Genomic DNA, 12,408 nt, shown 5'->3' on the forward strand with positions numbered 1-12,408 from the left:
CATGCTGGTTCGCTGGCAGGAGGAGCGAAATCGGAGCAACTTGCCTATCAACGAGACGCTTATTGGGCAGGCCAGGGGCAGCGGGAGTGGTAGGTTATAGAGGTGAGACGGAATAAAGTGCGGAAGACTGATTGGGTAGGGGGATTTGTCAGGTATGTTACCTCACTGCAACTGACATTTACCTATCGCGCAAGCCCTGTTGGCTTTCACTGACTTCTCTGATCTCACTAACCTTCACAGCTTTTTTACAGCGTTATTGTTTGTTTCTTACTGATCGATACCCTCGGTTTTCAGCTCACCAGAGATGGATACGAAAAGTACCACACATCGAGGGTGATCTTGACGTCAACCAGAAAGAGACAGGAACCGAAGTAGGGGGCAGAAGAAAAGAGAAGTAAAGAGAGGGGAATTCGGAAACTCGCTGGTGCTCAGACTGACAGGTAGGGCTGGACACACGACTCGAGTGTCACGGGCGGCTAACCAGATGGTAGGGGTAGGGGAAAGGGCACACGATAAATGGTGGATTCTCGAGACTTCACCCTCGTGTCAGAATCGATGGGCTCCCTGCTGGCTTTCTACTGCTTCTTGACAGTCTCCTAGCTGTCTGGACCCGGGATTCGGACGCAAACACAAGAAGCAGCTAAGCAGCGCGCACAACATGTATCACCACGGATAACGGTCTCGGGCATTCACTGCAGCAGATTGCGGGGAGAGAATCCAGCGAATTTGAGTGGAGGACATTACGGAGAAAGCGAGGACCAACGTCGAGTGCAGGAGATGAAAGCAGGCTGTCAAGGCGGTCAAGGGGCGTCTAATCGCGCAGGTTGCTTGTGGAACGAATGGGCGTACGAGGGCACGAAACTCCTTCTCTATCTAGTGGATTATTCCTTCCCTTTTTCTTTTTTTTCTTTCCTGTCTTTTTCCCTTGCCGCCACAACCAACCCCTGAGCTTCCATGTCTGCCACTCCTGTCCCGTCATGGCACAGGCATGGTAGACATGGTAGGCATGGCACAACAAGCATGGGAAAGCATGGCGGTGGCAACAAACTTCGTATATGTGTACAACAACGAACGGTGCGAGTTACGCCTATGTGTGACCTACGGATGGCTTTTTGTTTCTCGGGAAGGGAGGCGAAGCTGAGATGGCGCTGGACCGGGCCGAGAGAGAGAGAAGGGATTTCGGGCTTTCTGACTGGAGAGTGCATGAGCACTGGACTGGACTGGGTTGGAACTGAGCTTACTTCCTTGTCTAATCGATGGATACCCCCTGGAGAGGTTACGATGTTTTCTTTTCTTCTTCTTTTTGTTATTATTCCTGAGGCAGCGTCGTCTAATGAATCTCTTTTTTTCATCCCTTATCCATCCCCTTTCACCATACCTGGCACCGTTTTCTAATCTCCATCGACCTCTGATGTGTGAAACAATGGTGCTCTCTGCAAAGTCGGTCGCTATCGATGTGACAGTGCCTCAACTTTTTACCATACCATATCATCTTGCCAGCTTCTACCCCTCATGAAGGGAGTGTCCATATCTCATCACCCTTGTTATATCCTGTAATCTCATCTAAGCTCTGTGTTACATGGCCCCTTTGACCTGTGGTAATCCTGAATAAATTCCATGCATACCTGAATCTCAACACTACATCTACATCTACGTGCCTTAGAGCCACACTCTCACACAGGGCCTGCTCTCTCATACAGTTAAGTTTCCAACTTTCCCTTACGAGGGCTAGCTAGCTAGCTCTTTCGCTCTTTCCCATCATCTTCTCCTCCCCTTCGTCTTCCTCAACCTTCGGACACTGGGGCCAAGATACCCCCGACGGTAGGCAGTCTTCAGCGATAGGTCGGGTATCTTACCCTGCCCAGCTCCGTTCCGTCTCAACCCTTCGGTCTCGGTTCGGCTCCCGTCCCAACCCGTCCCAACCCGTCTCAACCTTTCGTTTCCTTTCGGCTCCCATCCCAGCCCTCTGGCTTCCGTTCGGTCCCCGTTCGGCTCACGCTCAGCTCATCAGCCCCTCCCCTTTCTACCCGTAAATCTTCTCAGCCTCATACACGCACCTGAATGAACAACATACAACACGGCTCGAACATGGATGGGCGGGTGGCTTGTTTCGTACTACCTTCCCAAAGCGCCAGAAGCCCGAAACCTTGCGTCTACTGCCCATGCTTAAAAGGATCTCAACCTTTCAGTCATGGACGAGACTTTATTAGCCTTTTTATGATGCTCTGTAACGGACTCGCAAAGTTGGGTTTGATGTTGTTGGGTGTCTTTGAGTGGAAACGCAGAGTTAGTGTAGCGTTGTAGTGGTGTTGAGTTGTCCCAAGCCGTTGGAGATTGCTTGTCTCTTGTTTCTCTCGCTTTTTTTTCTGGCTCTATTGTCAACGACGGATCTTCACTCGAGCCATTGTACAACTGTTTACTTTCATTTCCTGGGCAACGATGTTATTTCGTTTGTTTCTCTCGTGTTCTTTTCTATTCATACTTATCAACTAAGTCTGAGCAAGGTCTATTTGGGCATCCATCTTGCCGGGTGACAGGTAATGGTAAATCAGGGAGCATAAACACCTTTTATCAATGGTGAAGTTGGCTTCAAGGTGATGATTCAGTTGGTCTTGACTTCCTTTCTATTCCATATCACCCTCAGATGACGGGCGATCCCCGTCCTATCTGTCCTTCATCTCATTCATTGCATATCGTCTCAACCCAACTTCAGGTCTGTAACACCTAGCCGGTCTAATCCAACCCTTCATTCATCCATTCAACCCATGTAAGAATAACCGTCCCATGAGATTGTTTCCTTCTCCCCATATTCCCTTTCATCTGGTATAAAAATGTAACGCACATGGCATCCCGGTCCAACCCCATACAAATACAGTAAACAGACCTGCCAGATCTTTTCCTCTTCCTTGGGTCTCATATCTGTCTAAGAAAAAAACCACGACACGCGAGAAGAAGCAACAGCAAAATTGGTATAAAACGTGCTTTCATTTCCCTTCTGTCTTCCTCTAAGCAGAAGGAGCAGCAGCGGTCTCAGCGGCAGCGCCTTCCGCGGTGTTAGCGTGGAAGCCATCTATCGTGAGAGTAACAGCACCGGCTTGAACAAGCTGTCGTACGAATTAGGTTAGTGTCAATTCGTCAATGAAACGACGCTGACGGGGACAGGTAAAAACTTACAGCACGCGACAAATCGTCAATCAAATCATCGGCATCCTCAATACCAACGCACAACCGAATGATGTCCTCGGGCATCTGCCTTTCGGCGCGCGTCTTGGCATCAATGGATGCATGGCTCATGCGGCAGGGCATGCTGATGAGCGAGTTCACGCAGCCGAAACTGACGGAGATACCCCAGAGCCTCGCGGCCTCGACAATGCGCTCGCTCAGCGCCACATCGCCAGTCTCGAACGACAGCACGGCGCCAGCGCCGCGGGCCATCGACCAGTGCAGATCATACTGCGGGTGCGACTTGAGACCAGGGTAGCGCACCTTGAAGCCGTGCGACTCGAGGAACTCGGCGATGCGCTGCGCATTGGCCTGCTGCTTCTCCATGCGGATGGCCAGGGTCTTAACGCCGCGCATGAGGAGGAAGGAGTCGTTGGGCGAGAGACCGCAGCCGGTGGCGTTAATGGTGAAGAACATCTTGTCGCCCAGCTCCGTGTCGTTGACGGCGATGACACCCGCCATGATATCGTGGTGGCCCGAGAGGTACTTGGTGCCCGACTCGTAGACGATGTCGGCGCCCACGTCGAGCGGGTTGAACAGCATGGGCGAGAGCATGGTGTTGTCAACAACGACAACGGCCTTCTCGTTGGCCTCATGCGTGATGCGCGCGATCGTGGGGATGTCACAGATCTTAATAAGAGGGTTCGTGGGAGTCTCGAGCAGGACCATGGCGGTCTTGGGGGTGATGATCTGGCGCACACTTTCGACGTTGGTGGTGTCGACGTGATGAACGACCACGCCCTGGTTGTTCTTGAGGTAGGTCAGGAGGCGGTTGGTACCGCCGTACAGGTCGTCGCCAGTAATGACCTCATCGCCGGGCTTCAGCAGGCGGGTGATAACGTCGAGAGCGCCCATGCCGGAGCTGACGGACAAGCAGCGGTTCGCATTCATGATCTTGGCCAAGTGGCGCTCAAGATGGGTGCGGGTCGGGTTGCCGGAGCGGGTGTAGTCGTACTCGCTGCCACCGTTGGAGGACGACTGCTTGAAGGTGGCGGACTGGTAGATGGGGATGCTCGAAGCGCCATACTGGTCCTTGGTCTCGGTGTAGACAAGCTCGGTGGCGAGCGCATATCTTCTCCGGCCATTGTGAGGGCTCGAGGGCGCGGGTGATGGCGGGAGGTGGTGGCCGTCAAGATCTAGACGAGAGAAGACCTTCTTGGCGGCTTGCGCGGCCGGGCTGTCACTGTTGGGAGTCGACATTGTTGCCGTGTGTGTGAAGATGTGGTTTGGTGGTGAAAAGGTTGTAGAAGCTGTTACCGCTTCTGTATAGCTTCTCGGTGTTGGTGTTACTGCTATTTCTGCTGGCGTAGTACCGGTAGTATGGAAGGTATGGCTGGGATAGAACGGGTAGATGCCGATGGTGTGATGAGTCAAAGCGGTCTGTCGGTCTTTGAATGGGTTAGGTCTAGGCGATATGCGGCGGCAGGAGCGAAGAACGGAGGTTTGTTGTGGATCTGGAGATGCTGGTGGTGGTACGTGGACCTGGGCCTGGATGGAGGGGCAATTGAGGTTGGTAGCTGGACGTTAAAGTCTTGGTGGGAGGACGGGTCATACAAATCCGAGTTGAGTCGGGGAGTTTAGAGGGTATAGTTATTATTGATCGTCGATTATAAACATGCAAGAAGAGAGAAGAAGAGGTTAAAGAAAAAAAATGGCGAAACCAGGGACAGTTTATAAGACGAAACCGACTTCGACGGGCAACGGCGGATTCGGGGCGATGTCGTGCCAGTAGTGACTCCCCGGTTGGACGAGTTAAAGATCCAGATTGTCCCCCTGGTTCCCTGTAGAATATGAGCACGTGCAGGGGTCAAATCGATGTGGTGACAAGACTGTGTATTGTGTAGAAATCTGTGTCCAGTAAACCCCGCACTGAAAATTTGGGTAATTGACTGTATAACCAACCCACTAGATTATATAAGATAGGTTGTATTAGTACTCTTGTGAACTTTTATTTCTAATATACTCTCCTAGCTGCATTGGATAATTTGATTAAAAAGTTGGCAATAAAATAAAGCTATTTACAATCTTTTATTGTTTTTAATATTGCTTCGATAATTACTTTAAAAAGTATTGCCCACTATTAATTGCCCTCAATATGGAAATTCTATAAGTATATCCTTTAATAATAATAAGTTTTGTAAGTTAGTAATTAAAGCGTTAGAATTTAATTTTATTAAATATAAATAGCTATTTTTAAATTATATTTAATAATGTGGTTAACAGATTCTCTTTTAAATATATACTCTCATGACGTTACGAACTTAAGAGAACACATGGGCCAATCAAGACGCTGGTAGCCTAACTAACCCAAAAAGGCTAGAACTGTGCAATCCCAAAGACAGAAAGGCTTAATACTACGGGAGTGAGCTCGCGAACCTATCACCACACACTAGAGGTTCACGGTTGCGTGAACATCCGGAAACAGATATCTCGCGAAGGACGAAGAGATATAAAAGGACGACTGGAGAACTTGGATTGTTAGATAGTTCGACAGTAGTTAATAGACTATTATCACCGAGATCAGTATTACGAACATACTTGTTGTGAACCTTTTAGCTTCACCAAACAGCACTGATAGTTATTACCTTCCGCTATCCTACTTAGGCAGATTAAACTGTCGTTCGTCACACATGAGGCTAAATGCCTAATGGTGAGCCTTGGTTGTATGCTAAGGTATGTTAAAACACTAGTGCCTATCGATAAAGATATACGCGGTCTAGTTTGCTAAATTTCTATATTTGCCGTCCGTGCGCTCGTTTAGTATAGAGGCAAATAAAATCTTCTTTCGATTACACTCTTCCAGTACAGTCTTCCTTTTCTTTCTTTGTTAAATATAGTATTTTAACTATTCTACGACTGTATGACAGGCTGGGATGCATATGCTCAGACGGCCAAACCTACAAAAGATAGGACGATGTTTTGCTTGCAAGGCAGAACTCGGAATGCACACTATATAGCCAATGTCAACCTGTGACAATACTTGTATATAAGTAATATCTGTAATAAATAAACAAAAGAAACATACTAATAATTAATCATATTATATCATTACTTCTAAATTTCAATTCCTAGTAAGTACTTTACCTAGTTATTCTATATCCAAATAATAGAAATTTTCAAAAACTACTCTATGTCTGTATTAATATATTCAATTTAAGTATTAATTCAAAGATAGAAAATTAACGGAGATTTTCAAATAATAACAAAGCATTTATTAAACAAAAGTTAAAATCATAATATAAATTATATACTGTGATGGCAGCCTTGCAGTTGTGCCTCTCGACTGCCATCACAACTATATAAGACCACTTGAGCAACCGAATTGCCAGCTTCGGTTACTTGTATTCTTTTGGAACATAGCCTAGTGATGTAGTGGTCCGCCAGCGCCGTGACACATACTTCTATCATATAGAATACTATCAAAATGGCTACCAAACCAATAAATTTAATTAATAAAATAATTTACGAATTCTTTTATTTCTTAATTTATAATAGGGATATGGTACTGTATTTTGGTAAAGCGGTCTATAATAACGTTAGTATATTTAAAAGTTTTATTCAAATAAATATTATTAAGTAGTAGAGTAATATAATTAATCAAAATTATACTTTATAATACCAGTATAATAGTAATTAACTTTAAAAATCTAGCGTTTCTTCTCCTTAAAAGATTTGTTTTAACGTATAATAAATACCTTTTATAAAATAAGCGAGCGTTATTATATATATTGTCACGGCGTAACCAGAAGACACGTTGTGTACGATTTGATTATCTTGGACTAAGAATAAGAAGCTGAAGAGGGAAGAAATCCCAAAAGGGAACCCTCGATGCTAGAGCTAAGTTTTATACCCAAACCACAGGCGACAACCAGTGACAGCCAAACCCGTGAATAGGATGACCTGATTGAACAGCACCCATGTAAATGGGAGCCTTGATGGCAGGCATGTGACAGCCTAGATGATGCCAGCCGTCACATATACCCTTCTAATAAAAAGTGCATTAAAGCAATTCGTAAATTGCGTTGCAACCTAAGTAGCTGGTTTCTAAGAAATTATATTAATAATCAATTCATTGAAATTGAAAACACTTATTATTAGGATTGATAGTAATTGAAATTTGCTATTTAATAAAACTATTAAGAACGTAATATTCTAAAAACGCGTAATAGAATACTTTTTTAATTGCGGTAGATTATTAGCGATATATTTTGTTTATAAGATAGAAACTTAATTTTTATAAGAAGGTGGAAGTTTCGTAATTGAAATAATATAATATTTAAATAATGAAAACGGAAACGGAAGAGTTTATAATGTAACTCTTTTTAATGATACTTTCTGTTTTTTTTTAAAGTAATTACATAAAGTAGGTACCGCTAATATTAAGTAATAAATTCATTATTTTCCACCGGCGGGCGTACTTTATTATTAGGGGGTTAAACATTATTTATAAGATCCTAATATTTCATTTGCTTCTTATTAAAATGTGAATTGGATAAGTTTCTACAACGTAAATACTTTTTATTTTATTTATTTAACGTTATTTGGCACTTATAGAAATCAAGTAAAATTATTATTATATATTCAAAATATTACTACTAAGAGAGCTAGGAAATAGCGGGGCTGGGAAATATTTGGAATAATTTAAAATAAGAAAAATCGTACTTAATTAGTCAATAATGCAAGTGAGTATTCATGAGAAAGAAAAAGAAAAGGAAATACTATAGTCTTCTAGAAGTCTAATATTTAATAGGAACACGGCTTCTTTTAATTTTATATTTATAATTTAGCCTATAATTAAAGCGTCGGTAGTAGCGGGAAGAACCATATCTTCTTCGCTAATATAAGTAGTACTTATAAGCGCGTTAAGAATTGCTATTTTGGTAACGTTAACGTTTAAGTATTGCGAATTATTGATACTTTATTTTTAAAATTTCTTTAATAAATTCAAATTCTTAATTTATAGTAGTAATAGAGTTGTTGTAGTAGTAATAATAGTAATAAGAGGAAGTAGTAGCGATGTAACTTGTAGAATGTAGTTATATAGAGATATGTCACAGGTTGGCATTAGCTACATAGTGTGCAATTCCAAGTTCTGCCTTGCAAGCAAAACATCATCCTATTTTTTGTAAGTTTAGCTGTCTGGACATATGCACCCTAGCTTGTCATAAGATAAGTGGAAAAGTAAATAAGATAGACGCGAGTTAGTTAGAATACAGGTATATAAATTATTTTCTAAGAGGTGACTATACTTATAGTATATTACAGTAAGTATAATAATACTATATAATAATTTCGCCTAATAACTGTAATTATTCTAAAATAACAGTAGTTTTATCGCTGAAAATTCAAGGCACATTGTCTAAATATCTTCAATTAATTACTAAAATTGCACGAAGTTCTATAAGAAGCTAGTAATATTATTATGCAGTGTCGTAGCACGGCGCATGTTGTGTTAGTGCATCACGTTTTGATGAGCGTCGCTAACAGCGCAGATGTCACGTGGTAAATAATCGATTTTATCCTTATTTTTTCCCTTCCCCGTGCCAAGTCTGTAAGCGGAATAAGTGACTCCATGTTGCTGTTGCCGTCCAGCGCTATGTACATTGGTGCCGAGGACAGAAGCTACACTACCTCTACAAATTGTGGTCCCTTGCAGCAGGCAGTTGCAGCCGTCCATCCATTTCGCTCAGAGGGCAGTTGCAGTCCTCGACCGCTTCTTGTCTTTTGTGTTTTGCTTTGTTTTCTTTCATCCGGCATCCAAACGAATTGTGCCAGCAGTTTGAATCATCCCAACATCTGGGCCACTTATACAGTTACGTAGTGATATCCACATCAGTGACAGCAGGAACCTCCTTTTCCAAACACCTCTTACACTTATATCGACATCGCAAGTAAACACAAACCTCGCCCTGGTATCCCAAACCCCCAGCCGGATTATCGGATAATATCTCTCCAGCGGCCAGCCAAATTCGCCATCCTTTGCGACAACACGGCGAATGTCCCTTATCGTTGTGTCTACCGTCTCTACCGTCTCTACCGTTCCTTGTCCGACCATCGGCGTTGCAATGTGGCTCCACCTTCAGCCCAGTGTCGCATTGAGACACAAAGCCGGGATCCACACGATGGCAAGGTACCCCACCCGCCCGCCACGTCTCGCCGCCCCATGAAGTACCCTGCTATCTGCTGGGGTTTATACTGTTGTGGGGCTTTGGGAATGACGTGCTTGGCCCCCAGCCGTTCGCCTACTGTACATTCATCATTCAGAACTGAAGTTCACAGAAGATTGAAAACAGAACGGGAGACCGAAACGAAACAGGCCGAGTATGTATGTATACTTCAATCGGCGTTTTGTTTTCTGTGAGTGTTAGGGGGAAAGTATTGTCTTGTTTTGGTTGACCGAAGAGACTATAGATATTGCAGCCTCCATTTCGGTTTCAGGTAAACAGCTGAAGGATTCGAGCAGTCGTCACATTGAAGCCTCGAAGCCTCAGACAGACCGGTCAGGCACAGGAACAGACAAATCAACAGCCAGGCCGGGCAACCATCGACATTCTGCACAGCCTTGAATGGCTTGAGCGCCATGTTGTCTCTGCCGCATAAGAACATCATGGGGAACGAGGCTGTATATATAGGACTCGAAAGGACTTCGGACAGGACTTCCTCCGTGAACCTTTACTGCTTCGGACCGCGAATTCTGCCTGGAAAGGTCGGACTTCGGTGATATGTATTGGTTCCTGGGTCACACACGGGTAGGACCGATTCGAATCGTTCCATGAGACTTCCAGAAACTAAGATAAGCCCGGAGATACGAAGCAAGGCTACCAGTAAAAGGTGAGAGTTCTATCCGATTCAATAAACTGCGCCTCCGCATTCTGATATGCCATGTCTTGTAGTGTGTACTGTTTCCTATTCCTCTACCTGGTCATAACAAATGCCCTATAACAAGTCTTTTTGAAATAATCATATGACGCTCGTGATGCTTTCCTTTCCAAAAGCTTCGCTGTCCTTTGATCCTACACTAAATGCTGCCTGCTTGGCTGGCACTTTGTGTCTTTTGCGATTCCCACTTTTCGGCGGGCACTGCCACCACACATCACTCAAGACAGAATGTCCTCGGTTTCAGTGTCGACTTCATAGATCTCCCTCGCGCTTGTCGCCGCCTCTGGCCTGACGGAGCTGGGGCGGCTGTCCGCTGCCAGACTGGGCGCGCCACCCTTGCGACCAAAGAAATCCCCTGTGCGCAGACCACGCACCTTGCTGGGGTCCAGCCTCTTTATCGACTTTCCAGCGGCCTTTTGGTTCCGGATAGCCTCCCTCATGGGGACCATGGCCGCATCACGGCACGCCTCCTTGAGTTCGCTGCCGGACATACCTTCTGTGACCAGAGCGATGTATTCCAAATCGAACTCGGGATCCATCTTTGTTTCGGCGAGGACGAGCTCGAGGATGCGCCGGCGCTGGTCCTTGCCCGGCAATGGGACGGGGAACTTCTTGGGCATTCTGCGGAGGATGGCGTCGTCGATGTCGTTGATGCGGTTGGTTGCGCCAAGAACCATAATCCTGGCAGGCTGACCGAGCGCGTTGGTAGATGTAAGACCGTCCCAAAGAGTCATGAACCTGGCGGTTGTGGTTTTAAGGTTAGCTCCGGGAAGCCCAAGGTTACACATGGCGCTCTTTTTAAAGTAAAGGGTCATCACTTACTCGGCTTTAACCATGCCGCTAGCCTCATGCTCTCCGCTTCTCCTTGTTCCCAAAACGGCATCGATCTCGTCAATGAAGATGATGGCCGGCTGTAGCTTGAGCGCAAGCGAAAACACGGCGCGAACAAGCTTGTTGGAGTCGCCGTACCACTTTTCCGTAAGAGTCGAGATATGCAGGTTGATGAACGAAGCGCCGCTCTCGTGTGCCACAGCCTTGGCCAACATGGTCTTTCCGCAACCAGGAGGGCCGTAGAGAAGAACGCCCGATGGCGCAGATAGTAGAGTGCCACCGTGTGAGTAGAGTTGCGGCATCGTGAGTGGGTAGATGATGGCTTCCTTGACTTCCTCGATGATCTCGTCCAAACCACCAATATCGTCGAAACCAACCGGGATGTCTTCGGGCGCAACCACTTCCAGAGCTACCTGGCTTTCGTACTCGTTAAGGACGAGGTCCTCGACCCGCGGAGCAGGTGGTGAATCATCGACGACCTCGTCGTCAGCGAACTCGTCGCTGGCAGTCTTGGAGTCGTCTCGTGACTTTTGTAACCTGGCCAGGTTCTGTTGGGCTCTTAGGAGGTTTTGGTCATGCTTAGCACGGTCGGGGTCGATAAGCTTTGCGACGTGGGGAGCGACGTAGTCACGGAAGATGAAGTATACGGATATTGTCTGGCGCGCAGTGTGTCAGCGGGGTTTCTCTTGACTAGCGGAGTTCATTCATACTGTTGCAGCGATGAGCAAACCGGACATAATGTCCTTGGCCACTCTCCTATTTTCGGTCATCTTGACAATGGGGTAAGCCCTCGCCGGGCCCGGGAAGGGAAAGGGTGGGTGGGAGCCAGGTCTGTCGCATCCAAGATCTGGGGATTCTTTGGTCGTAGAGGTCGTGCTCGTAGAAACCGTGGACTCGGTTGTACCTAAGGGGATACAAGACGTATACAGAAATAAGAGCTAATGCAATGAAACGAACGGCATGCACCGGGCAGCAGCAGCAGTTGTTGTTGTTGTTGTTGTTGTTCGCGTCCAAGTCAATGGACGGGCGTGATGGAGGTTGGGATGGAATTAAGAAAGTTGAAAATGGGTCCCCTCCGAACGGTAGTCCTCGGCTTCAGCTTGCCATGTGCACTGCATTCGGCCCAAAGAACGGGGCGCCACCCACCCCAGTGGCTAATCGGACCTTGCCAATATTGCCAAGGTTCGTACTTCTGTGGTCCCCAGTGGTCCCGACTCCCGACTTCCGACTCCCTTCGATCGATCAAAGTTTGGACTCGAACAGCACCGCGTTGAAAACGAGAAACCAACCACCAGAATATGTCGAACCCAGTCGCACCGCGACACGTGAAGACGCGGCGCCTGGGCGGGCAAGGGAGTTGCTATCGATAAGCTTCTCTAGGCGCCAAGAAGTTCCCCCTATCAGATCGCATCACAGGAAAACAGGGGTCCCTCCCTTCCGCCTGCCGCTCGCTGCGTGTGAACGAGCACCTCGATG

At 46.3% G+C, this 12,408-nt stretch overlaps 2 protein-coding genes across 2 annotated transcripts; both read right to left on the bottom strand.

Moving 5' to 3' along the window:
- Positions 1 to 2,572: 2,572 nt before the first annotated feature.
- On the bottom strand, positions 2,573 to 4,852 carry SMAC4_01824 (uncharacterized protein). The gene is made up of 2 exons (XM_003348753.2): positions 3,175 to 4,852; positions 2,573 to 3,104 (listed from the first exon to the last, which is right to left on the bottom strand). Exons 1-2 carry the CDS (start codon positions 4,420 to 4,422, stop codon positions 3,006 to 3,008), a joined length of 1,347 nt encoding a protein of 448 aa, XP_003348801.1. The 5' UTR covers positions 4,423 to 4,852; the 3' UTR covers positions 2,573 to 3,005.
- A 4,525-nt stretch (positions 4,853 to 9,377) lies between these two features.
- SMAC4_01825 (uncharacterized protein) lies at positions 9,378 to 12,020 on the bottom strand. The gene is made up of 3 exons (XM_003348754.2): positions 11,643 to 12,020; positions 10,924 to 11,588; positions 9,378 to 10,839 (listed from the first exon to the last, which is right to left on the bottom strand). Exons 1-3 carry the CDS (start codon positions 11,700 to 11,702, stop codon positions 10,320 to 10,322), a joined length of 1,245 nt encoding a protein of 414 aa, XP_003348802.1. The 5' UTR covers positions 11,703 to 12,020; the 3' UTR covers positions 9,378 to 10,319.
- Positions 12,021 to 12,408: the final 388 nt, after the last annotated feature.

This window comes from Sordaria macrospora, chromosome 3 (genome assembly GCF_033870435.1).
Source record: "Sordaria macrospora chromosome 3, complete sequence".
Taxonomy (NCBI): Eukaryota; Fungi; Ascomycota; class Sordariomycetes; order Sordariales; family Sordariaceae; genus Sordaria; species Sordaria macrospora.